Source organism: Hyla sarda, chromosome 1, assembly GCF_029499605.1.
Source record: "Hyla sarda isolate aHylSar1 chromosome 1, aHylSar1.hap1, whole genome shotgun sequence".
NCBI classification, from domain to species: domain Eukaryota; kingdom Metazoa; phylum Chordata; class Amphibia; order Anura; family Hylidae; genus Hyla; species Hyla sarda.
The window spans coordinates 419,479,833-419,507,405 of NC_079189.1; the positions used below are offsets into that span (position 1 = coordinate 419,479,833).

General features: G+C 40.1%; 1 protein-coding gene across 1 annotated transcript; it reads left to right on the plus strand.

The window, feature by feature from the left end:
• The first annotated feature begins 460 nt into the window (after positions 1–460).
• On the plus strand, positions 461–25,347 carry CRYBB2 (crystallin beta B2). Its single transcript, XM_056529100.1, has 6 exons — positions 461–515; positions 1,642–1,716; positions 7,387–7,505; positions 15,115–15,247; positions 22,820–22,962; positions 25,031–25,347. Exons 2-6 carry the CDS (start codon positions 1,663–1,665, stop codon positions 25,197–25,199), a joined length of 618 nt encoding a protein of 205 aa, XP_056385075.1. The 5' UTR covers positions 461–515; positions 1,642–1,662; the 3' UTR covers positions 25,200–25,347.
• Positions 25,348–27,573: the final 2,226 nt, after the last annotated feature.

A 27,573-nucleotide genomic window follows, 5' to 3' on the forward strand; every position in this document is an offset into this window, starting at 1 on the left:
CCTCTACCTATGTCATTTTCACTCATTGCCCTATTAGGAACATGCTATTAGAAGAATATGAATGACAGTGCCCCACTCAGCCATTCTCTCTTGGAATTCCTAACCTGTGCTAAGTATAGCTTATTGTACAAGGTAGAATCATTAGTTCTAACCCCTCTGAAGCAGGAATGGCTGGCCGGCTGGCATAACTGTTCAGAAGAGATGTTCCAGGCCTTGGCATTCAGAGGGCTGATGCATGCAAAGTTTAAATCTCCCTACCAACAGACCAAACAATACTGGGCCAGCTGAATGTGAAAGCTAATGAAATAATTCTCCAACTCTGCTTCTTAAAACAATGCGGGCTGTGCATCAGCAGAGCTGGGTTTTCACCCGAGCTGTAATCCAGTATTATCGCTTTGCATCACGCTGGAACTATTTTGTAAATAGTCTTGGCACTATTCTCCTGTTCCCATTCAGTATAAATGTAACCAGGAGTTGCAGGCCCTTTACTGGAACAAGCGGGTACTGGCATACGGGTAAGATCTGCTTAATTCTTGGTTTACCTTACTAGGCTTGAAATAATAAGGATTCTCACTTCCAAAGAACATTTATGTGGACAAGAAAATCTACCTGCAATTAAATCAAAATAGCGGTGAAGAAACTAAAGGAAGTATCTTATGTCAATACTTTTATTAGTTGAGACAAAGTTACGCAGTGGATTATATTTTCATCTTTTCAGATGAAAATGATTTGCCAAGCTTTTAAGTAAACCCCCCTTTTTTTTAGACACCTTACATTATGAGTCAATTAATAATTTATATTCTGCAGTATTTGAAACATTGTGATACTGAGAAACTGAAATTGTGTGATTGACCACTAATGTGACTTGGCCGTCTGAAAACAGAAAAGCATATTATTCCTACTGATGCAATGATAAAGAATGGCTATTGCAATTTAGTGTATGTGAAAGCAGTATTTGCATGCTGTTTAAGGGAAACAATTAATTAATCAAGAATAAAGACTGGTAGGGAGAGTTTATACAGGTAGATTAACTGTATCTTGATTGTATCTTTTATGCACATTCTTTATTGATATTTTAAACAAATATAAAAGTTACTATTTATTTGCTATTTTAATAATGTGTGGAATGGCCCATATACTACGTATATACTAAGATATACTAAGGTCTGGATCTCATAGTTGAATAGCTAGCTGAAAGCTAGGACGGGTAGGTACAGTACATAGAAGAAAAGGTAAACATAGGTTTTAACCTTGTGTTATTTGTTTACTAAGCCGGTTTGTGAAATTGTATTGTTTAAAAATCATTGATGATTAATGATCAGTTAATACACTTAGGTAATATTTAATGTGTAAAGTAAAGCATGTGTCACAACTTTAACTGGGGTCAGGTAGAAAACATGTACAGTGGTCCCTTAAGTTACAATAATAATTAAGTTCCAGGGTGACCATCATGTGTTAAACCATTGACTGTTAAGACCATCATTCTATGGAAAAATAGTAATTGGTTCTGAAGCCCCAAAAATGTAATCCAAAAAGAGTTAAAGAGAAACCCATAAAAAAGAGTTCTAAATAAGAATTTGCCAGAAGCTATTATTTGTATTAGACATTATTATGCCCTCTCTGACTGTGTATGTCTTTCAGGAACAAATCACCAGCATAACAATGGCATCTGATCACCAGGCACCAGCCACTAAACAACAGCAACCTATCTCAAAGGTATGTGCAGAATACCTAGATGTGCAAAAACAGATTTCTGGAATCCAATCTATATCATTAGCCAGAATGCATTGGACATTTCTATCCCTAATAACACCTACCATAAATAAAAACAGCTGTAATATTTTGCACATGAGTGTTATAGTTTTCTCCTATATGGTCTTTTTAATAAGTGCAATGGGGGAAATTTACTAAGACTTGCATTTCATATGCTGGTCATAAGTCAAACTTCCCTAGAGTAAGATATACCAGTAAAATGTAATACTGTGTGTAGTGCTTTTTTGTCCATCTGTGTGCCACATCAATGAGGGTCTGAACATGCAGACCCCGATCAATCAGAACTCTTGACATGTCCCTTTTTCATAATGACAAGAACACTTGAAATCCTCTATATAGGCGTAGACTTATATAGGTACCCCCATTTATGTTAAACAGTAGCATCAGCAAAAACAGAAGTCCAACAGTTATAAAGATAAGAAAATTACTAGCATGAAAAACTGTTCATACAGGAATGTTTACTTTACACAAAAGTGTGTCTAAAGGTAAAGAGGTCATAACAAGGTTCCCTGGGATCTTAGTTCACTAAGTGCTGTTAATTTCAGTGCACAATCATGTGCTAACTTGTCTATAAGTATTATGGTAATAGCCTGGCGAGTTGCTGTATCAGCTCTCTCAACGTAAAAATAAAGTGTTGCGCAGCATTACGCAGTGACATCATGCGGTAATAAACATCTAGTGTATGCCCGTGGGGATCAAGCTGTACAGGTTTTTGCTACCTAAGCTAGGGTCCAGGGAATCCTAGCATTTGATTTGCCAGGCTTCCATTACTTAAACTGGCGCAGATGGATGCCTGGAAAAGCAAATTCCAGCCTTCCATCTGAACCTGGCATGTGCCCTGAGGTCAAAGGGCACAGCCACAACCCAGTAACAGAAACCAGGCAAATCAAATGCCAGGCTTCCTCGGGCTCCAAAAAAGTTCACACTGTCCGGTGCCTACCTGGTTGCTAGCCAGATTTATTTGGCATCCTGTGCCCTCTCCCCTTCCAGGTATGTGGACATTATGCTTTTTATTAGGGTAGTCATAAATAGATAGAACCTGTTACCTGTTCCATGCTGCCCAAACCAAGCGCAAGCACATAGGTAGCTGGAAGCCAGAAGAGAATAAATTACAATGAAATACTAAAGCATTTAGAAGAAAATATAGTTTCGAAAAGCCACCAGGACCTAAGTAAGTAGTCATGGGGGTGTTCCATGCTGCTGCTCCCTGCCCTGCCAGTCTTAAGTGATGCATTTCTCGCTCCCTATACACTCCTAGACAAAGATACATCACTTCAGGCCGACAGGGCGGGAAGAAGCCACACGGACCACCACTCATGTTTATTTACCCAGGTCCTGTCGGCTTTACACTATGATTTCCCTGAAATTTCCCTGAGTGTTTGAGAAGCATGAAACAGGGGACAAGTTCCCTTGAAATCTGTTTAATTATACAACAAACTGCTGCTTTCCAGGGTTTCCCTGGGGTCTAGACCTGCACCTGAGCCCTCAAAATACTTCCACTGATGACTCTACCAGTGCTTCTCATGACTTTCCTGACATATTGCAGCCAATCACTGAGGCTACAGTGGGTTAAGAACATCATCAGCAGAGCTAAATAAAAAAAAAATCTCCAGGCAACTAAAGCTCCCTATAAAGTATCTGTGTGTTACCTACACTGTACTTTTTTTTTTGCAATTTTGTTCCCTCTTGTCTTTTGCAATTTCCTGGGAAATCTATGTACTATATAGTTGCCTAGTGAGTGAGTGAGAAACCCATGGAACGCCCCTCAATGCAAGTCTATGGAACGGGCGGGGCAGCCGTCAAAGGGAGGTTGCCGTTAGTGCCACATTGCTAGTCATTAGGCATGGAGTTAAGTTCACTCCATGCACCGGATGACTGGGCTGCCGCAGCAGTGATCGCGGGGAGGGGGTCCCAGCAGCAGGACCCCTGCAATCTGACATCTTATCCCCTTATCCTTTGAATAGGGGATAAGATGTCTAGGGGTGGAGTACCCCTTTAACTTGCATTAAAATGGATATCAGCTAGAGAGTAATTCCAGTGGGTTACTTGACAATAAGAAGTAACATTTCTTGCAGAAAACCCTAATTCAGAGATGCAAAAGGAGTAAACAGCATAGATATTACAAAGATATCTAATATGAATAAGTTATGTTTATGTAGTTACTGTAGTGAAGTTACACACTAACTCACATTAATGCCAAATATGTTCATCTATCTCATGTTTTTTTATTCATGTTCAAGTGAGATAAAGCTGGACATACATGAGAACACTTGTATGGCTAAAAGGAGTAATATCTGTCAGCTGAACATGTCAGTTGTCCATCATTGATAGTCCATCATTTTTTGCCCCTTATTACACAATATTCTGGGATCATTAAAAAGATGCAGAATTAGCACAAGACCAAAATCTACAGTAACAATAGTATAATGAAACATTCTTGTACATTGTGAGTTTTCAATGGTGGAATCATTTGTTGTGATGTTGTTTCATGTGTATGGTTTTTCAGCATTCACCTTACTTACATTGGTTCCATTTCATACATTTTTTCAATATCAATGTTGTTTGCTGATAAAATGCCAGGAAATGATAACGAAATTGTTGAGCTTCTAGTTTAAAAAGGAAACAGGAAGCCGGACTTGCCATGTAAATATACAAGATAACATGCAATATAAGATGTACAAGATAACAATCTGTATGATCTCGTAACACTATCACCACATTAAACGGTATAAAATGTACAATACCTGTTTGCCATTTTTTACAGTGAGTATGATAATGATGAATATTGGTTAAACAATAACTCTCCAATAATATTTGGATGCAGTATCTACTCCATGTTGCACACATCAGCGCTACAATCTAGTTTATCTCAACATAAAAAGTGACATCCACTACTCAAAGCCATGTCTAAACATTGAGCAGTTTTTTTTTATTATGCACATGTAAAATGAAGTGAGAAAGGTGGTGGGGTAAGACAAGAGTATGAAAAAATGTCTTTGCTGTATTCATTCATAATTGTTCTGGTTCACGTGAGTGCTCCACTCTGCAGCTAGAGCCCATGCGTCGAAAGGCTATATAGCTTTCCCGTCACATTGATGTGAGAGCTGTGCTTGCTGACAACGATCTGCTAATCTGGCAGTGCGCATGTGCTCCAGCTACAGAGCTGAGCGCTCACGTGACCAGACATGATGACCAGACAGATGATTATGCTAATTGAGGGGCCAGCAGTAGAAGGAGGCGGACACAGGCAGGGGACCTGTGATAATCTGTGATTAGAGAGAATGGGGAAGCCTTACAGTATTAGTAAGTAATGCATTACTTTCACTGCAGTGCTATGTTAAAAGCATGTTAAAAGTTGTGAACCCCTTTAAGTATGTACCCCCCATCAATCAATTAGTCAGTCAGTCCATGGCTTGTTCTAGTTGGGGTAATACAGAAAACTGGAATTTATATAGTTGAATGAAATACAGCTTTTTGTGAATTTTGTGCAGTGTCTTCACATTAGTGTGCAGTTAAAGTAAAACAAACAAACACAAAAATTAACTAGAATGTGTTGTTACCACTACAAAGCTTTTCAAATAAGAATGTTATTCTAATTGGTTGTTTCAGCTTATACTTCAACATTTTTCATGATCCTACAAACCTCCAGCTGTTGGAGGACACCAGTATAGGTGGGGCTTCATTTCTGAGACTCCTTACATGGACAGCTGTATGTCTACATGGTGATCTCCCCACCCACTTTTATGGATTCATTCAAACTATGTGAGTGAAAAACTGGATTGATTTGCCTTAACAACCCATCACAGATTAGCTTTCATATTTTAATGAGTTCTGTTAAAATAAAAGCTGATCTGTGATTGGATGCGGTGAGCAAATCACTTAGGTTTTCTTTCACACATTTGGATAAATCTGGGCCAATATGCTTTCTGTCTGTAGATTCTGTAGGTAACATAGTAACATAGTTCATAAGGTTGAAAAAAGACCAGAGTCCATCAAGTTCAACCTATATCCCTAATGAGTCCCTACGGAGTTGATCCAGAGGAAGGCAAAAAACCCTCATACTAGAGTCAGCATAAATCCCTGGATCAACATTCTGTCCCTATAGATGTAGAATCCATAACCTGTAATGTTATTCTCCAAAAATGCATCCAGACCCCTTTCTAATTCTTTTATAGCGTTAACCATGACCCCCTCCTCAGGCAGAGAATTCCACAGTCTCACTGCTCTTACAGTAAAGAACCCCCGTCTGTGTTGGTGTAGAAACCTTCTTTCCTCTAGATGTAGAGGATGCCCCCTTGTTATAGATACAGTCCTGGGTATAAATAGATCATGGGAGAGATCTCTGTACTGTCCCCTGATATATTTATACATAGTTATTAGGACTCCCCTAAGCCTTCTTTTTTCTAAACTAAATAACCCTAATTCTGATAATCTTTCTGGGTACTGTAGTCCTCCCATTCCCCGTATTACCCTGGTTGCCCATCTTTAAACCCTCTCCAGCTCCACTATATATTTCTTGTACACTGGTGCCCAGTACTATACACAGTATTCTATGTGTGGTCTGACTAGTGATTTATACAGCAGTAGAATTATTTCCTAGTCGTGGGCATCTATGCCCTTATTGATGCACCCCATGATTTTATTTGCCTTGGCAGCAGCTGCCAGACACTGGTCACTACAGCTAAATTTACTGTTAACTAAGACTCCCAAGTCCTTTTTCATGTCAGTCTTCCCAAATGTGCTCCCATTTAATACATAATCCCAGCCTGGATTTTTCTTCTCCATGTGCATAACCTACATACATTTATCAGTGTTGAGCCTCATCTGCCACTTCCCAACCCAAACCTTCAACCTATCCAGATCCATTTGTAGCAGTGCACTGTCCTCTATAGTGTTTACCGCTTTACAGAGTTTAGTATCATCTGCAAAGATTTCTACTTTACTATTCAACCCCTCTACAAGGTCATTAATAAATATATTAAATAGGACAGGACCCAAGACTGACCCCTGTAGTACCCCACTAGTAACATTCACCCAATCAGAATAAGTACTATTAATAACCACCCTTTGTTTCCTATCACTGAGCCGGTTACTTACCCACTTGCACACAGTTTTCTCCAGTCCAAGCATTCTTATTTTATGCACCAACCCTTTATGTGGCACCGTATCAAATGCTTTGGAAAAATCTAGATATACACCATCCAATGATTGCCCCTGGTCCAGTCTGGAGCTCACCTCCTCATAAAAGCTGATCAGGTTAGTTTGACAGGACCGATCCCTCAAAAAGCCACGCTAATATGGAGTCATACATTAATTTTTATCAAGATACTCCAAAATAGCATCTCTTAGAAAACTCTCAAGGAACCCACAGGTAAGTATATTTATTGGGTATTCTAGTGGTAATAATTGAAATAAATGTTTTTGCAATACCAAAATATTGGGCAATATAGGCCAAAGAAATGACTGACTATTAAACTTGATGGACATTAAGTAGATCTATAGCATAGGATTGTTTTGTGGTGGATATCAATATGAGCTTTTATTGTGTTTCACTTGTGACACTGGAATACAAGTACATTTGTGTTGTCTTACATTCATGCTTCTAATATACAGATTGTTATCTTTGAGCAAGAGAACTTCCAAGGCCGCTGCCATGAACTTAATGGACCCTGTACCAATCTGAAAGAGGCTGGTATGGAGAAAGTTGGCTCAATTCTTGTGCACTCTGGACCGTATGTATCTGAATATAATTTAGTAAGGCTCAAATCCTATTATGATTATGCATCTTTAACAGCCCATTTTTATATGCATCCACAGTGTTCCTCAGAATATATTTTAACAAAAGAATTCATTTTAGATATTTTGCTGTTTATCTATTAATTTCATAGAAAGAATTGAATAGATTATAGTTCAGGGGACGGTAGTATCCATGAACAGATTGTGTCCCTCTTTCACTTCCTACTGAATAACAGCAGTCCCTGTATATAGGCTCATTCAGCACCAGATACAAGTCATTAGTGTGGCAGGCAGGTGGAGATGGGGGCAGTTAGGGGAATGGAGGGCAATGTTTTCTTCTCCTATTGGGTTTGCAAGACAAACAACATAACATCGTTTTGAGCTATTTGTCACAATAATCCCTCAGACCTGGATTTATTATATGCTGCTAAAGCAACCCGGGGAAACATGTGAGGTGGACACCATGAGGAAAGACTGGACTTTTGATGTAGTAGTCCTTTTGTTATAATGGTTTGCTCACAGTAGGGTTCACAGTAGTCAAAGTGGCTGAGGTTAAATGTCCCACACTCCCAGAGCTGGCACAGGGATGATATTGTTGGACTGAGGTAATTATGGGAGTAGTCCCCTGGGGCATTCTCTATGGGTAAGTCTTCAGGCTAGTGTCATTTTGGGTGCTCTTGATGATATTGCATAATTAACTAATCAGAGATAGGAGCATCTTGCGAATTTATAACCCATAGTTCGTTTTACTTTTTTTTTTTAAAGGGGTATTCCGCTCCTAGACATTTTATCCCCTATCCAAAGGATAGGGGATAAGATGTCAGATCGCCGCGGTCCCGCTGCTGGGGAGCCCTGGGATCCCTGCTGCGGCACCGCGGCTCTCATTACAGCACAGAGCGAGATCGCTCTGCACGTAATGATGGGCGGTACAGGGGCCGGAGCATCATTACATCATGGCTCCGCCCCTCGTGATGTCACGGCCCGCTCCTTTCAATACAAGTCTATGGCATTAAGGGGACGGGCCGTGATGTCACGAGGGGCGGCGCCATGACGTCACACGGCTCCGTCCCCTGAATCGCCCATCATTACGCACAGAGTGAACTCGCTCTGTGCTGTAATGATAGCGCAGTGCCGCAGCGGGGATCCCGGGGGTCCCCAGCAGTGGGACCGCGGCGATCTGACATCTTTTGGATAGGGGATAAAATGTCTAGGGGCGGAATACCCCTTTAAGCCTTTCATTAGTAATTTACTTCACAATGCAGGAAATTAACTGACTGGCTTGTAGCTTATATTCTTAAAATCGGCCCTTTCAGTACTGCAATTCCTAGCTACAGGGTGCAGATCTCGTGCCATGCGTAAGTCGTGCAATATGTAAACTGCACATTTTGCTAGCCTATGCAAGAACCTATGATCTGTGCCAGAGCTATGAGCTTTCTAGATCTTCCCCGTACAGAACAAACTCAAGACAGTCAATTTTTCTCCCTCCTGCTCTAAGCTTTTGACTAACATCCTGACCAGCTTCCCATGGAAAAATAGATGGGCTGGGTCAGCATCAACCCCCTACAGATGGTTCCTACAGTTTTAAAGGTCAGCCGTTTTTACTGTTTAGAGGAGCAGACACATTTGGATAACTGTTAAAGGGGTACTCCGCCCCTAGACATTTTATCCTTTATCCAAAGGATGGGGGATAAGATGTCTGATCGCGGGGGTCCCGCCACTGGGGACCCCGGCGATCTTGACTGCGGCACCCCAAACATCTGGTGCACGGAGCGAACTTTGCTCCGTGCCGGATGACTGGTGATGTGGGGCGGAGGCTCGTGACGTCACGGCCGCACCCTGCTCGTGACATCACAGCCATGCCCCCTCAATGCAAGTCGATGGGAGGGGGCGTGATGGCTGTCACGCCCCCACCCATAGACTTGCATTGAGGGGGCGTGGTGGTGACATCACAAGCAGAGTGCAGCTATAATGTCACGAGCCTCCGGCGCTGCACCCGGCACTCTAAACGAATCCTTTGGATAGGGGATAAGATGTCTAGGGGCAGAGTACCCCTTTAAGGTATAAAAGCAAACTTTGCCTTTCCTGGAGCTGAGGTGGTTACCACACTTAAAAAAAATTGTCTGCAGCTTTTGCTAGTAAATACAGCTCACAGATTGACTTTAAAGTTGGTGTCAGTTAACCCTTTCTCACCCAAAGCCTTGTCTGGTTACAGATTAAAGGCATAATTTCAAACATATTATGGGCATGGGATTAAAAATCCATGACTGCTTTTTTTTCATGGGCTTTACCTGGTATTGCACCCCAGTCTCATTAGTGTGAATAGAGCCGAGATGCAATACCAGGCATAGTCCATGACAGTACTGTATAGAGTTGCAATATCACATTGTGACAGGCTTGAGATGTAAACTAGCTATTCTATGCTATTAACAAAATTATGAGTAATAGCTAGTTTGTTTTATTTTAGGACATGCATTTAAAAAAAGAATGTTTGGGAACGTGGCAAAAAACTGAGTGAAAAATGTATTAACCATATGGATTATAATTTATGTAAATGAATGGTTAAGCAGACAGCATTGGTTAAATATCCATAAATATAATACATAATACATCTAGTTTTTGGACTAATGAAATGATTTAGGCCCTCAGGCCTTCCAGGTGCAAGGCAACCATATGTGTGCATCACACTAAACTGGGTCAGTTGTGTGTATATTATTATCCAGAGAGAAATCCTTTTATGTTATCAGCTTATTGTAGATTACATATAAGCAGTATATAAGCAGCAAGCATTTGTGACATCATTCATGGGTTTAGTACTTGATACTAATTGCAGCTATGGATTATAGACTATTTTTAGTCCACAAAGGTTGAATTTATTTTTATTATTTAACAAAACCAAATCTGCTTTAAAATTAGTAGTGTTTCTAAATGAAAGCAAGCAAACAAACAAAAAAAAATAAAAAAAATAAAAAAATATATATATATATATATATATATATATATCAGGTAAAATAAGTACTAAACATGTCAAATTTTTTCTCACAAAATGTATTTCCAACGGTTCTATTGACATGAAATTTTCACCAAATATTGGTAATAATTTGGGTAATCTATACATACATAGAAAGCAAAAAAACGTAAGATCTGAAATTAAGTTATGTGCAATAATGTGAAATGACACAGTACTGAACACATAAAGTAATACAGGTGCAAAAAGGCATGGACAGCCAGGACAACAACTGAAATCTATGAGTAATTAAAAAGCAAACAAGCTTCTTGTCAGTGCAAATTAATATCAGCTGGTTCAATCCCAACTGATGGCCTACAAAAAGGTCTCATAGCCAAGGTGTCACTCAAGATATAAGTCAAAATGGGTAAATTCAAAGAGCTGTCTTAAGACCTAATTGTTGCAAAACATAACAATGGTGTTGGTTACAGAAACATTTCTGAGCTCCAGAATGTTCCAGTTGGCACTGTTGGGGCCATATTACAGAAGGGGAAAGACAATCATTTCACCATAAATTTGCCCCGACCAGATGCTCCTTGCAAGATTTCTGACAAAAGAGTAAGAAGAAGAATCAAAAGAGTTGTCCAAGAGCCAAGGACCACTTGTGGAGAGCTTTAAAAAGACCTGGCATTAGCAGGTACTGTTATCTCAAAGAAAACAGTACCTGTAACAATACCTGCAATGCACTCTGCCATTATGACCTGCAGACACACTCAATACGCAAGGCTCCATTGCTGAATATTAGGCATGCTGAAACATGTTTTAAGTTAGTTGCACAAAAAGCCAGAAAAGCCAGTGAAATACTGGAAGAATATAGTGTGGTCAGATGAGAGCAACATTGAACTGTCTGGATGCACATCATCCTAATATCACCATACCAATAATGAAGATTGAAGGTGGGAACATCATGGTGTGGGGCTGCTTTTCAGCAAATGCTACTGGCACACCAGATAATTGAAGGAAAGGATCAATGGTCAAATTTACCAAGACATTCTTGACAAAAATCTTCTGCCATCTACTAGGATGATGAAGGTCAAAACGAGGGTGAACATTTCAGGAAGACAATGATCACAAAGAAACTCTTAAATGGTTTAAAAGAAAGAAAATAAAGATGCCAGAATGACCCAGCAAATCACCTGACTTAAATCCCATTATGAAATCTATGGAAACAACTGAAGATCAGGATTCATAAAGAGGCTTACGGAACCTTCAAGATTTGAAGACTGATTATCTGGAATAATGGCCCAAAATCACACCAGAGCAATGCATGCGACTAGTTTCTCCAGTCAGGAGGCGTCTTGAAGCTGTCATTACCAACAAAAGCTTTTATAAAAAGTATTAAATAAATATTAGTATTTTGTTATACTTAACTTGCCTCAGAAATTGTGAGAACACTAAATAGAGAAGTCATGTACCACTTCTCAAGTCAGAAGTGTGGCAATTTTACCTGAAGTGTTCCTTTAATTTTTACGGAGTATTCCAGGATTATCTTTTACTGTGCTATAGATGCTGTAAAGTTTGTGTAGTTGATAATATAGTATATGTACCAGCATTTAATGGTTGATCTCACAATTCTTCTGTGATCTTTGCCCCAATGTTTATTTTTAGCAGCATACAAAATGAGTGTTGTCTCAGCTTTTTCCCAGTTGCAGTGCGACCAGAGACATCACATCATGATTCAAGTGTTGACAGGGAGCCTGTCCTTGTATCAATGGGTGGAGCAACCACTGGGTGGGAGGGAGATCATTCTCCACAGGGCTGCAGGGAATTTAGTTTCACTGCAGTACAGCATAGAAAGGGAGCTCAGGTGTGCTTCCATGGGTGGGATGATTGATGTTTGGCAGGGAGAAAAGGGACCTCACACTTACTAACAAGGAATCCTGGGACTTGTAGTTGGAGGGAGGAAACTAGGACAGGAAAAGCCATTTCATAAAAATGCAGCATTATGGTGGTCTCACAACAGCCATTTAGCCCCAACGCAAGCACAGATCCTGTCTGGCAGGTAAGTACTAAATTCACCATATGGTGGATCACCCCTCTATAGTGTAACAGTCATTACAAACAACTCTGCATAAATCAATAAGACAAGTGGATATAGAAACCTAGGTTTTCTTCCTAATAAGTGGAGAAGGAAGAAGTTTTCTCAACATTTTTTTTAATTTCCTTTTGGCACAGAAGTTGAAAGGGGAGGAAAGGGATAAGAGAGGTAAAGAGGAAATGCAGGCAAAGATGCTACTGGCTTATTTCAGCTTATATAACTTAGTACTACTCTATAATATCCTCCATGCTGCTGCTACTTTTGAGGGTTTGCTTCAGAGAGTTACAGTGGAGAAAGCAAATATTTAAACCCCTGCTTATTATGTATGTTTGCCCACTGACAAATAAATTACCAGTTTTAATAGTAGGTTTATTTGAACAGTAAGAGACAGAATAACAGCACAACATTTCAGAAACATGCATTTAAAAAAAGTTATGAATTGATTAGCATTTTAAAGTAAAAGTATCTGATCCCCTATCAATCAGCAAGATTTCTGGCTCACAGGTATCTTTGTGTGCTCCTAAGGGAGTGCTCCTAATCTCATCTTGTTACCTGTATAAAAGACGCCAGTTCATCGATCAATCAGATTCAAAACTCTCCACCATAGCCAAGACCAAATAGCTGTCGAAGGATGTCAGAGTCAAGAGAGTGCTCATAATCTCAGCTCAATACCTGTATAAAAGACCCTGAGAACCAGAAATCTTGCTGATTGATAGAGGAACAAAATACTTAAAGAGTACCTGTCACCAAACTAAACTTTTCATATATTGTTCCTTATGTAATTATAGGACACTTTGCTATTTACTTTCTTTTAATATTCTTAACCTTTATATGTTTTTAATGTGATAAAAAAACGGCCAATATGTGGCTCTGTTCAGTTCCCTGCCGCAAGTTAAAGCGCAACTGTCATGACATTTTGGTGCAATAACCTGCACACAGCCTTTGTACTGTGTGCAGGTGGTGGGTATAACAATGTTTTTACCTGAAATTTGGCAGCTTTCATGACTGCAAGAAAGGCTTTTATTCAAAGCCACTGACGGTCGGATAGGCCTGGCGCGAGGTACGCGATGCCCCGCAGCCGCCACGCCCACCCCCACACCTACCCCATATGTCCGCGCTGGGACCTCTGTGTGATTGACACACAGGTCCTGGCGCATGCGCCCTTCAGCTAATCTAACCTGCGCACTGCTGTGTGTCATCCAGCAAGCGCTCGCTCCTGCCGCCGTCTTCCACCTCAGTGCGCCTGCGCACAGCAGCGTGCAATCAGGTTAGTTCTCCATACTAGGTGCAGAGAGGAAGCGCGCTCTCTGCACCTAGCACTGCACAGGTGCACTGAGGAGGAAGATGGCGGCGGGAGCGAGCGCTTGCTGGATGACACACAGCAGCGCGCAGGTTAGATTAGCTGAAGGGTTCATGCGCTGGGACCTGTGTGTCAATCACACAGAGGTCCCAGCGCGGACATACGGGGTAGGTGTGGGGGTGGGCATGGCGGCGTGGCATCGTGTACCTCGTGTCACGCCTATCCGACCATCAGTGGCTTTGAATAAAAGCCTTTTTTGCAGTCATGAAAGCCGCCAAATTTCAGGTACATAACATTGTTATACCCACCACCTGCACACAGTACAAAGGCTGTGTAAGGTAATTGAACCAAAATTAGAAAATATGATTTGTCTCTCACATTCAAACACACATTTTTTTGTTGTCAATGGGCAAAATGTTCAAAATCCGCAGGAGATCAAATATTTTTTTCCTCCACTGTAGGAGACCGAGATAACCTATTTTTAGTGTGTATGTAGTGTATGGCAGCCATCATAGAGGTTTGTCTCCATCCACTTAAGAGCTGAGCTAAGGGATAGCCTAAAGAGGGGTAAAATGTGAGATAGAAGTTATATAATGATCAGAAATAATAATATTCCTCATGTACATACATAGGACAGCTTATCCTGTATAGTTACTTAAAATTAACAAACTGTGTATTAGGCAGTGTATCTCCATCTGGTTTAGTTTACTATGCAAATATGCATCAGTTGTCATCAGGCTTTTTCTCCATTTTGATACTAGAAAAGTATTGAGATGGATAGTAAAATGCTACATGACATTTTCTACTATCTGACTTATTTTGCTGTCATCGCAAATGAAGGGCTAGATAAAATGAGCAATCCCATTAAGAACAGAGAATCAGGTGAGATGTATTATAATTTCCATGTCGTGTTAATAGTGCGAAAGAGTGAGATTGACCCGGACCAACATTTATATATAGGAAAAAGGCTTTACAAATTTAAAAGTCCAAGTATAAACATGTGATCTAAATCAGGTATAAAACCACTTCACCTTCCTTGGTTAGGCTACACCAAATTTCCGTGTGGTTTGTACATAGAACACATGAGGTCACCAGAAATCCATATCTTCCTATCCTCAATACAGAAGGGGTATAAGGCATCAGCAGCAGGCGTCACTTCCAATTATGCTTTTCTGGATGTCTTACATTTTTATTCTGACAGCTGTGCTTAAGGTTTCTTTTTTTAATAGAAAATTCAGCCTATGTTTTCCTCCTATTTTATAGCTGGGTAGGATATGAACAACAAAACTGCAAGGGAGAACAATTTGTCTTCGAAAAGGGAGAATACCCCCGCTGGGACTCCTGGACAAATAGCCGAAAAAGCGACAGCATCTCTTCACTAAGACCAATCAAAGTGGTAAGAAACCTTGAAAATGCTGCTAACTGTACTTTTGCTTTTGTATGCAACACAATCTATTGGTCTATTCATATTTCTTTTTTTACTTTTGCTAAATTACTTGCCGCTTAAAAGTAATACTATAGTATTTGTGTCTTTGTCTTTGAGTTCTGGAATAATAATGCAGTCTGTTTGAAGTTTAATGATATGTCTTAATATTACCAAGCCTTCTAACGTAGAGTACATACAATAAGTAAGCTTTTTTTCAATTTTTTTATTTATTTATTTTTAACATATAATTACTATTCCTTCTATAAATAAGCACCCAGACTACACCATAGAGTTCCATTTTGGCCTTGTATGCACAGCTTATGTATGTATTCATAATATGGTGCCCATAAAGATCTGTGAGCCCATGTTGAATGTACATCGATATATTTCTTATTTAATAGGGAATTTTTTTCTCCCGGATTACTGCAGAAAAGCCAATAGAAAAGCATTGCACTGCTTCTAGCAGAAAATATTCTTGTGTAGTCTATGCACTAATGTATGCTTCAATACACATGGTAGTGCCAGACAGCATTCCACAAAGTCAATATAGCCTTTCACATATACCATTTTATTGAAAATTCATTAAAATACAAAAACAATGATTACAAATCTAGCGTGCATGACTAACATATTTGGTAATAAGTATCCACAATACAAATACAAAGTGCACACAGGAGAAAAGTGCTTAGTGGCCAAAAAGGTATCCAAATAATAGGGATTGCAAGTGGTCTTAAACTACCACGTCCATAGCTAAGTACAGTGGTCTCTCAACATACGATGGTAATTCGTTCCAAACGAGCCATCGTTTGTCGAATCCATCATATGTTGAGGGATTCGTGCAATGTAAAGTATAGGAAGCTGTACTGACCTGTCCCCGCCGCTCGAGATGGTGTCCCCGCCGCTCTCGATGGTGATCCCTGGCCTCCGCTGGGCTCTCTGCTGTCTTCTCCGGTCCTCCGCTGTCTTCTCCGGTCCTCCACTGTCTTCTCCGGTCCTCCCCTGTCTTCTCCGGTCCTCTGCTTACTTTCGCAAGGCCTTACTGGGCCTGCCTAGCGACGTCATTACGCCGCTGCGTACGCCATTCCTTTTGGATGACGTGCGCAGCAGCATATTGACATCATGGAGGGGTAAGTTATACTTACCGCACCACACGGGGAACATTAAACTGCTATCCGGCAGCAGCTTAAGCATTTGGCGCTGCCAGATAGCACTTAATGCGATGGCCCCGACATAAAAAAGCATCGTATGTCGATGCTGACATTGACATGCGATGGCCTCTGAGAGGTGATGATATGTCGATTTGATCATATGTCGGGGCCATCGTAGGTCGGGGGGTCACTGTACTAGTTCAAAGGGATATACCTGTATTTCCGCACTATACCGTCCCTAATCCAGACATAGACTACAACTGGACTAATAGAGTCGCCCACTTTATTCCCCACATATTATTACAATTACTTCTTAACCATGGCCTCTTGAGAAAAAAAACGAAACGTGCGTCGAGAACGGAGGGGTGCGGTGGCATTTCCCTACTATGGGTAAGAAGTAATTGTGATAATATGTGGGGAATAACATGGGGAATAACTATTAGTCCAGTAGTAGTCTATGCCTGGATTAGGGACCGTATTGTGCAGAAATACAGGTATATCCCTTTGAACTAGTACTTAGCTATGGATGTGGTAGTTAAAAACCATTTGCAATCCCTATTATTTTTGATACCTTTTTGGTCCCTAAGAACCCATCTCCTGTGTGCACTTTATTTGTGGATACTAACTACCAAATATTTTAATCATGCATGCTAGATTTGTAATAATTGTTTTGGTATTTTAATGAATTTTCAATTAAATTGTATTTTATGAAAATGCTATATTGTAGATATTTTCAGGGATATAGTACAGAGAGTTGCCTCTATATATTGATGTAGGATGATGATAGATGCAGTATTATACTAATTAACATGTGTATTTTTTTATACTAGAAATGGTTAATGTTCATCTAAGTAGAACTATAGTGTATTTAGCTTTCCACAAAAGTCCTATGGCTCCATAAAAACATTTTAATGCTGTTAAAAATATAAAATATAAATAATACAAATTTTAAGATTTTGGAAGTAATAATTTTTTCCGTAAACCCAGTAAGTTTACTACAAGGCAGATCTAATGAAGCATTTATGTTATAGATTTAGTAAAGCTCCTTTCCTTGGAAATGTCCAAACTTTCCTTGTATGGAAATCTTTCTATATGGCCCTCCTGAATTTCCAGTGTTACCAATTCATTGGTAATCTACCTCTTTACACTGCTTGTCTAATTTACACTCTTGCTCCAAATTTACAAAAGTTGCGCACGTCCATTGATAAATATTGCGCAAATATAGAAATGCCCCCTGGCTCTACCGTGCACTCCTCCTCTACCTCACACTTCACAGAGCCGTGGCATTTTCCCCCGGTACACTGCTCACATAGCTAGAAGTGCTGGAGCAGCAGTGTGTGCCAAGCAAAACTCTGCACAATAGTAAAATCATAAATCTTAATCAAGTACACAGAATGTCTGGGTTTAAAAAATATGTAATTTTGCTAAACAATCCGTCCCCTTATCTCTATATCATTGGTGCCAACGAGAATGCCTCCAAGTGTTGCAAAACTTGGCATGCTGGGAGTTGCAGTTTTGCAACAGCTGGAGGCACCCTGGTTGGTAAACACTGTGTAGATGTACCAGAGCTGAGTGTGTGATCATGAATGTGGGATTATGTGTATGCACGACCACACACACACTCAGCACTGCTGCATACACACTGTCACACACTCAGCTCTGCTGCATACACATGATCACTCACTCAGCTCTGCTGCACACACACACAGTTACCCACTCAGCTCTTAAGCATACACACAATCACACACTCAGTTCTACTACATACACATGATCACTCACTGAGCTCTGCTGCATACACACAGTCACACACTCAGCCCTGCTGCATACACATGATCACTCACTCAGCTCTGCTGCATACACACAATCACACACTCAGCTCTGCTGCATACACATAGTCACACACTCAGCTCTGCTGCATACACATGATCACTCACTCAGCTCTGCTGTATACACACAGTCACACACTCAGCCTGCTGCATACACATGATCACTCACTCAGCTCTGCTGCATAAACACAGTCACACACCCAGCTCTACTTCATTCACACAGTCACACACTCAGCTCTGTTGCATACACACAGTCACTCACTCAGCTCTGCTGCATACACACAGTCACACACTCAGCTCTGCTGCATACACACATTCACACACTCAGCTCTGATGCATACACACAATCACACACTCAGCTCTACTACATACACATGATCACTCACGGAGCTCTGCTGCATACACACAGTCACACACTCAGCTCTGCTGCTTACACATGATCACTCACTCAGCTCTGCTGCATACACACAATCACACACTCAGCTCTGCTGCATAAACATAGTCACACACTCAGCTCTGCTGCATACACATGGTCACTCACTCAGCTCTGCTGTATACACACAGTCACACACTCATCTCTGCTGCATACACACAATCACACACTCAGCTCTGCTGCATACACACAATCACATACTCAGCTCTGCTGCATACACATGATCACATACTCAGCTCTGCTGCATACACACAGTCACACACTCCGCTCTGCTGCATACACACAGTCACACACTCAGCTCTGCTGCATACACACCATCACACACTCAGCACTGCTGCATACACAGTCACACACTCAGCTCTGCTGCATACACATGATCACTCACTCAGCTCTGCTGCATATACACAATCACACACTCAGCTCTGCTGCATAAACACAATCCCACACTCAGCTCTGCTGCATACACATGATCACTCACTCAGTTCTGCTGCATATACACAATCACACACTAAGCTCTGCTGCATACACATGATCACACACTCAGCTCTGCTGAATACACACAATCACACATTCAGCTTTGCTGCATACACACAGTCACACACTCAGCTCTGCTTCATACACATGATCACACACTCAGCTCTGCTGAATACACACAATCACACATTCAGCTTTGCGGCATACACACAGTCACACACTCAGCTCTGCTGCATAAACACAATCACACACTCAGCTCTGCTGCATATACACAATCACGCACTCAGCCCTGCTGCATTTACATAATCACACACTCAGTTCTGCTGCATACACACAATCACAAACTCAGCTATGCAGCATACACATAGTCACACACTCAGCTCTTCAGCATATACACAATCACACACTCAGTTCTACTGCATACACATGATCACACATATACATAGACCTAACAGCTGTATCTCCTTCTCCCTCCCTGCACATAAAGTGGTATTGTTAGCTGTATGGTCACCATGGTTACACTCTACACAGGTGCAATCTCCTGCACTCATCAAGAACAGCAGAGTTTGAATTTTACACAGTTCTACAGATCTACAGTCTGTACAGATCGGAGTCTAATCTAAATATGTATTAAATATTGCTGGACTTATTCTTATAACATTTTAAATCTCCTCCTTGATGGTGTATATTTGCTCAATAGGAGCAAAATCAGGACTTGTGCAAAATTTGTGCATGTAAAGAGAAAAGATGCAGTTGATAAATCAATGTCCACCAAATAAACAACTCTACTGTACACCGTAATTTAGAATACCACTTGTAAAGTTCTATAAAAAATTATGCAAAAAAACGGAATTGCGCAAAAAAGATTGCGTAATATAGACAGTGAAAACAGTGTATATGTAATGATAAATGCACCCCATATTGCTTGTATTGAATATAGCTTTGTTTATTCATTAATTAACTAAATTGCAAACCAAACAATAGAACAAAAGTACAATTATCTAGTCCCTCCACTTGTTTGTTCTGTTCCAAGCTAAAATGACTAGTGTGTTGATATAACAATGTGCACCTTGTAAAATATGACGTTCTGACTGTGCACTGACTGATGTCTTTGTGGCAGTTAGTGATTTAAGTACTTTAAAAGGTGCTTTGTAGGCATCTGAAGAGTTACAAACACTGACCTTTAAGAAAAGTTGCAAATTTAATCTTTTCAAAGCTCCAGAAATACTTTATCCCACACAAAGTGTAAATCTTTTATTCAAGAATTTAAGTTCACGTTACCTGCATATAGCAAAATTATGCAGAAAAAAAATCTCACACTCACCTTCTAATCCCCTACTATTGCATCTATGTTGGTCCATGGTACACCAACAATCTGCATTGCCCATAGCCATGTTGTGCCATACAAACACATGATCTCATCAACCAATCATCAACCTGTCTTCAGTGATTTAATCAATAAGGCATATGACCTCTGCAGCCCTTAACTATAGATATTGGTAGCAACTATTTATTGGCTTTCCACATTACATTTTTGTTTCCTAGGTAGAGAATAATGGAGAAAATTAATATCTTGTACTATAGGGCATAGTAACTGGCAGATTTGTATGTGCACTACTCTGACAAACACATGGGAACTACTGTGTCTGAAACATTTGTATATTACATTTTAAATGTAAGGTTATGCACATAGAGAGGATAATTCCATGTTGAGATAACGCATTAAATGGGAAAAACACTTGGCAAAACTGACATGAAGGAGTTAGGAATTTTAATTGATGCTAAATTTAAGTGACGCGACCAGCATCAGGCAAATAAAATCATGGGGTGCATGAAAAGGGGCATAGATGCCCACGACAAGGAAATAATTCTACCATTCTACAAATCACTATCTAGTCAGACCACACATAGAATACTGTGTACACTACTGGGCACCAGTGTGCAAGAAATATATAGTGGAGCTGGAGAGGGTTCATAGAAAGGTAACCAGAGTAATAACGAGGGGACTACAGTACCCAGAAAAATGGAGGTTTAGCTTACAAAATAAAAAAGACGGATGACCTAATAACTATATAATAATATATTGAGGCAATACAAAGATCTCTTAAATGATCTATTTATATCCAACACTGTAACAATTACAATGGCACATCCTCTACTCTTAGAGGAAAAAAGTTCTTTACTGTAAGAGCCCATGCACAGTTTGGAATTTTCGCCAAGAAATTTCAGTGCTGCAGCTTCCCATTGTTTTCAGTTAGTTTCTGCTACAATGTGTACACAGTGGAATTTCCACGATGGATATCCCAATTTAGGACTTAAATTAAAGAATGAATATGGTCATTCTTTCAGTGGAATACCATGCAGAACTGCATTATCCCCAAAGGGGACAGCGCATGCCATTACGGTCATAGTGCCTACAGAATCTGAAAATAGCGGAAAATAGCAGATGTAGGAACACACCCTCTAATTAGTAACAATCAGTTGGCTATTTCGTAGTATATTTCTAGTAGGAATAACATATAAATAACATTAATGCAGATGCAGAAATATAGAATTATACCCCCTCCCCTTCATCCAGCAAAGAGCTTAAAAAAAAAAAGCTGTTCCAAAATTGCTATTTTATGGGCAATAAAAGTATTTTCTAGATCCGAAAAGTATTTTCTAGATCCGAAAATTCCAGGTCAGGGGAGGGGCATCGGTCCTATTTAAGGTTTATACAACCCCTTTACAACTGTAAGTAAAGCTGGTCATGCACTTTTAAAAACCACCAGTCAAATGTTCGTTCTTCACGTGAACATTCTGCATACATTTATGTGTTGTCTATGGCACTGGTTAATCCCTCATGGTACAAAAGGGTCATACTGCAAGAATCCAACACACCTGACCCTTCTGTCCACTGGTGCCATCTGTTGGTGGAAAGCCTGCAGGCTGCCATACAATTAAGAATCAGCTGAACTTGCTGAAGTTTGCAGTTCAACTAACTTTAGTCTAAGGGTGCATGCACACCACGTTTTTGCAATAAAGTTCCCGTATCAAGTTTTTGATGAAAAACGCATTCCTCAAAACCTGACTAAACTTTATCTGTGTGTACAAATTTCAACCCGTATACAGTTAAAAACCGTATATGATTTGAAAAATGATGTCCGGTTGCATCCGTTTTTTTAAGAAATGATGTTTGAAACTCCATATATATGTCACAATGTATCTAACCACTGTCAAACCATTGGTGGGCACATAAGATGGCAACAGAATCTGTTACCTAAACCTACCTACCACATACCTAAACATATTCATTCAACCATAGACTGCATATTTTATGGCAGTTGTAACATGTAGGGAAAGTTTGAGTACTATGTTTGTTTGATTATCAATACAATTCATATTTAGTTTTTAATGTGGATCTTTTTTAATTTTTATATTGAGTAATTATTAATACTGTAAAGAAAGGTACATATTGTAATGATGATTGATAATATAATCGGGCCTTCAGGCTGAATTTCCCACAAATCACTGAGGATTTTTTTTTGGTGTTTTAGTAGAATTTTTGGCTGTGTGTTTATTAAAAACAAAATGTACTTGGGTTAAGTACATACAGTTGCTGTGAAGTATTTCCATAGTTTTTTTTTTTGATTGCTTAGATATTCGATCTCTTCATTTTTAGGATAGCCAAGAACACAAGATTGTGCTTTATGAGAACCCAAACTTCATTGGAAAGAAAATTGAGATAATAGATGATGATGTCCCAAGTTTTCATGCTCATGGCTACCAGGAAAAAGTTTCTTCTGTGAAAGTACAAAGTGGAACGTAAGTTAACAATGGTCAGCCCTATGGTAAACTCTCTACACAAAATAAAATTGGACTTTCAATTTATGAACATAAATTAGAGCAGAAGGAAAATGTACAGTCTCCTCACAGCTGTTTAAATCCAGTCGTGCAACATATGTTGTATATTTGGCCTCTAGGGAACATCTGAACATCACAGATAAGTCTTTAGCATAGGGTACAGCAGGAGATCAAACAGAACAGACTTAAATGCAATGTGTTCATCTAAAATAATGCTTGAGATAAATTAATACTATGAATGTATTTTCAACTCTTACACAAGGATCGGTGAGGTGTTCTTATACTGTGTCAGTGGGAAAACGTGTTGTGTTTGCAGATCCGAACAGAGTTTAACAATCCATTTAAGAGGGTAATTTTGAAACAATTTATATTGTGAAAGGATAAAAAAAAAATCATTTTTGCATATTTGGGAATTGCATATGCATAATATAGAGCTAACAGATTCCCTTTAAAGGGGTTATCCAGGAAAAATGCAATGATACCTAAAAATTACCTCTGAAAAGTGTCAAACTGTATCATAGAATTGTTGTGCTATGGACTAAAGAGAACAAGGACTTACTTAACTAACATATCTAAAGATAAGCAAACAAAGGAAATAGTACAGTTTACCCAGGGCTGCATTGCCCTAGGCATTCATATTAAATATACTTCATTATGATAGGGTCACACACAGCGCATCCACATCGTATTTGACGCTGTAGATGTGCTGCCTGCTGTCACAGAATGAAAGCATAGCTGCTGTGGCTGAGCAGCCCTATATGTCAGCTCCTGACTGCTGGCAGGAAATCCGCCACTATGAGCAGACACACAGGGCTACAGGGAGCTGGAAGCTTGCTCTGCCTAAGCTCTGTGACTGCCGGCAGAGCATTCGCAGCATGAAATATGCTGTGGATATGCTGTGTGTGACCCTGCCCTCAGGGTGATTCCACAAGCATCAGAATTATTTTTATGTAGATCTGTTACAAATACACAGCAAAAATTGTATTAGTCACATGCAGATTGTGTTGAAGATTCACTAACCCCACACGCACAAAAAGTAGTGAAATAATTAACAAAACCACAGCATAATGAGTGTCTGTGGCTGCAAATCTGCTGGTAAATGTCCCATGACCCATGTGGATTCAACCAAAGAAGGAAAATAGCTTTTTTCTTCTCCAGACCGCGGCGGCAGTTACACCAATGTTTTTTACACCAAGGTATCACTGAAGTGCTGCCCCCCTCAACTCTGCTGCCCTAGGTACAGGCCAACTGGTGCCTAATGGCAAATATAGCCCTGAGTTTACCTTCTCATTGGTAGATGCACATAGATCCAGGGGCCACCAAGAAACAAAAAATGTTCTAGAACTAAAGCTGCTTTATTAAAACATCTTATTCTTAACATCTTTAAGCTGTCTGACGTCTTCTGAGCATTTAACATATTCCTAATTTTAGAGTCTATGGTTAGGACAATAATATATGTTTATAATAAATTAGACTTTGACCCTTTCTAAGGGGTACTCCAGTGAAAAACTATTTTTGTTTTCAAATCAGCAGAAAGTTATACAGATTTGTAAATTACTCCTATAAAAAAAAATAATAAATCCTTCCAGTACTTATCAGCTGCTGTATGCTCCAAAGGAAGTTGAGTTGTTCTTTTCAGTCGGACCACAGTGCTCTCTGCTGACACCTCTGTCCATGTCAGGAACTGTCCAGTGCAGGAGAGCACTGTGGTCAGACTGAAAAGAAATATACAACGTCCTCTGAAGCATATAGCAACTAATAAGTACAGGAAGGATTAATATTTTTTTTTTTTTATAAAAAGTAATTTCCAGATCTGTTTAACTTTCTGGAACCAGTTGATTTGTAAAAAAAATTTTTTTTTCCACCGGAGCACCCCTTTAATGAAGAAGCACTAATAAAGAAGTTATGCTCTTTTTAAAATGGAGCTGCTATAGCCCTAACATTTTTTGTTTCTTGGTTACTATACAAATGCCTGATTATCATATTCGTTGGTATATTACTTTGTAATATGTTAAAAATGTCTTTACAGATGGGTTGGCTATCAGTACCCAGGTTACAGAGGTTACCAGTACCTGTTTGAGAAGGGGGACTATAAAAACAGCTCAGATTTTGGCGCCCAGCACCCCCAGATCCAGTCCGTGAGGCGCATCCGTGATATGCAGTGGCACCAGAGGGGAGCCATCCACCCTAGCAGTTAAAAGAAACACCTCTTCCAACTAGTGTCACTGGCAAGAAAGAAATACGGAAAGGCTTTTACGTGATCTGCTGCTGTTCTTCCCATGGCATGGTTAACCCGCATGCCACTGTGTGACTAAACCTGCTGAAGCAATTTAATAAAAGCTTTGAAAACTCCTGCTGACTCCATGTTTGTTTACTTCATGTGTATAACTATAATATTCTGGTGGAATCACTTGATCTACTGGATTAATTATGGAAACCATGACCTAGAGTTCTTCAAGTAAGACTATTTTTCTGGAGTAGTTAATGGTAGATATAGTGTACAAATAGGTGTCACTATGCCCGTTAGTGCCTACTACAAATGCCAGTATAATGTTAATGTTGTATTATTGTGTGTAGAACTTATTGTATTACTGCTTCACATTGGCTGAAAAACGTGTGACAAGTCATGTGTATGGTTGTCACTGCAGTAATTTAAAGGGGCACTCCGGTGCTCCAGCATTCTGAAGATTTTGTTCAGAGCGCTAGGAGCCGGAGGCTGTGATCGTGATGTCACGGTCATGCCCCCTTGTGACATTACACCACACCCCCTCTGCTCATGTCTATGGGAGGGGGTGTATCGGCCGGCATGCCCCTTTCCATAGACAGGAACAGAGGGTGTGTAGTGTGACATCACAAGGGGCGTGGTGGTGCCATCACAACCACTGCTGAAGAAACCTGGCATTTGTTTTGAACGCTGGGTGCTGCAGGAAATCGCGGGTGGCCCAAGCAGTGGGACCCCCGTGATCAGACATATTATCCCCTATCCTTTGAATAGGGGATAAGATGTCTAGCAGCAGAGTACCCATTTAATGAATAATGTAGATGCATACAATGTTGCTCAGAAGACTGAAAAATTTTGAAAGAACATTCTAAAAAAGGTATGACATTTTTCTGATTGCTGATTTTTGCAAAATTGCAAAAAAATGTATACAACTACTATGAAGTTTCATATATAGCCCTATGATTGGCAATTAAAAAAAAGGAATGTATTGACAACATACAAACAAAACCTACCCCAAAAGGTCATTCTTTTGACATACATTGGGGGAGATTTATATTTTCGTGCCAGGCCAATAGAAACCCCCACTTTTCGGAAACTAAACCCCTCAAGGAATGTAATAAGGGATGCAGTGAGCATTTGGACTGCACAGGTGTCTGTCTGCATTTGGACCGAACAGGGCCATGAAAATGAAATATTAAATTTTTTACACTAACATGTTGGTGTAGCCCCAAATTTTCTTTTTCACAAGGGATAAAAAGAGAAAAGGGAAACACAATTTCTCCCAAGAATGGAAATTCCCCATAGGTGGATTTGAAATGCTCCTTGGACGCATGGCAAGGCTTAGAAGGGAATTAGCCCCTTCGAGTTTTCGGAGAGTGGATTTGGAATGGATGTTGGGGGCCATGTAGTGTTAATAAAGAAGAGTGGGAACCCCCACATGTGACCCTATTTTCAAACGGAACACCTCAAGGAATGTTACAAGGGGTGCATTGAGAATTTACACCCCATAGGAGTTTGACAGACTTTTTTTTCAGATTTGTTCCTGATTCTAATAGTCATGGAATAACTTGTAAGGTGTAAATGTGGGGTGTAATTTCCAAAATGAGGCCACTTGTGGGTTAATTTACCCTTTATATCAGAATTTTTCAGCCACTACAGTGGCAATTACCAATTTTGGCCTTATATAAGCATGATGCCTTCTCACACCGGACACGTGTCTTATTTTAACCCCTTAACGACCAAGGCCGTAAATGTGCGTACTTATTAAGCGGTACTTTGCGGACCAGGACTTACATTTACGTCATGTACATGACCGCGAGCATAGGAGCAATGCTCGGGTCATGCACGGCAGGTCCCGACTGCTGATAGCTGCCAAGGACCCACCGGTAATGGCCGACATCCGCGATCGCATGGATGTTCTCTATTAACCCCTCAGATGCCGTGATCAATACAGATCATGGCATCTGCGGAAGGGGGGCTACAGTTTTAGCTGATCTGATCGCCCGCGGCACAGCCGCGGGGATCAGGTCTGCTAACATGGTGGATGGAGGTCCCCTCACCTGCTGCCTTCCCAGCATCTTCTGCTCTGATCTGTTTTCCAGCAGACCAGAGCAGACGATAGCCGATAATACTAATCACTGCTATGCCCTCTGCATAGCACTGAACAGTATTATCAATCAAGTGATTGCTATAAATAGTACCCTATGAGGACATAAAAAAGTGTAAAAAGAAGTAAAAAGAAAAAACTGTAAAAAAATTTGAGAAATCCCCTCCCTCCATAAAAATGTAAATTGTCCCTTTTTCCCATTTCACCTCCAAGAAATGTAAAAATGAACAAAAAAACATAATGA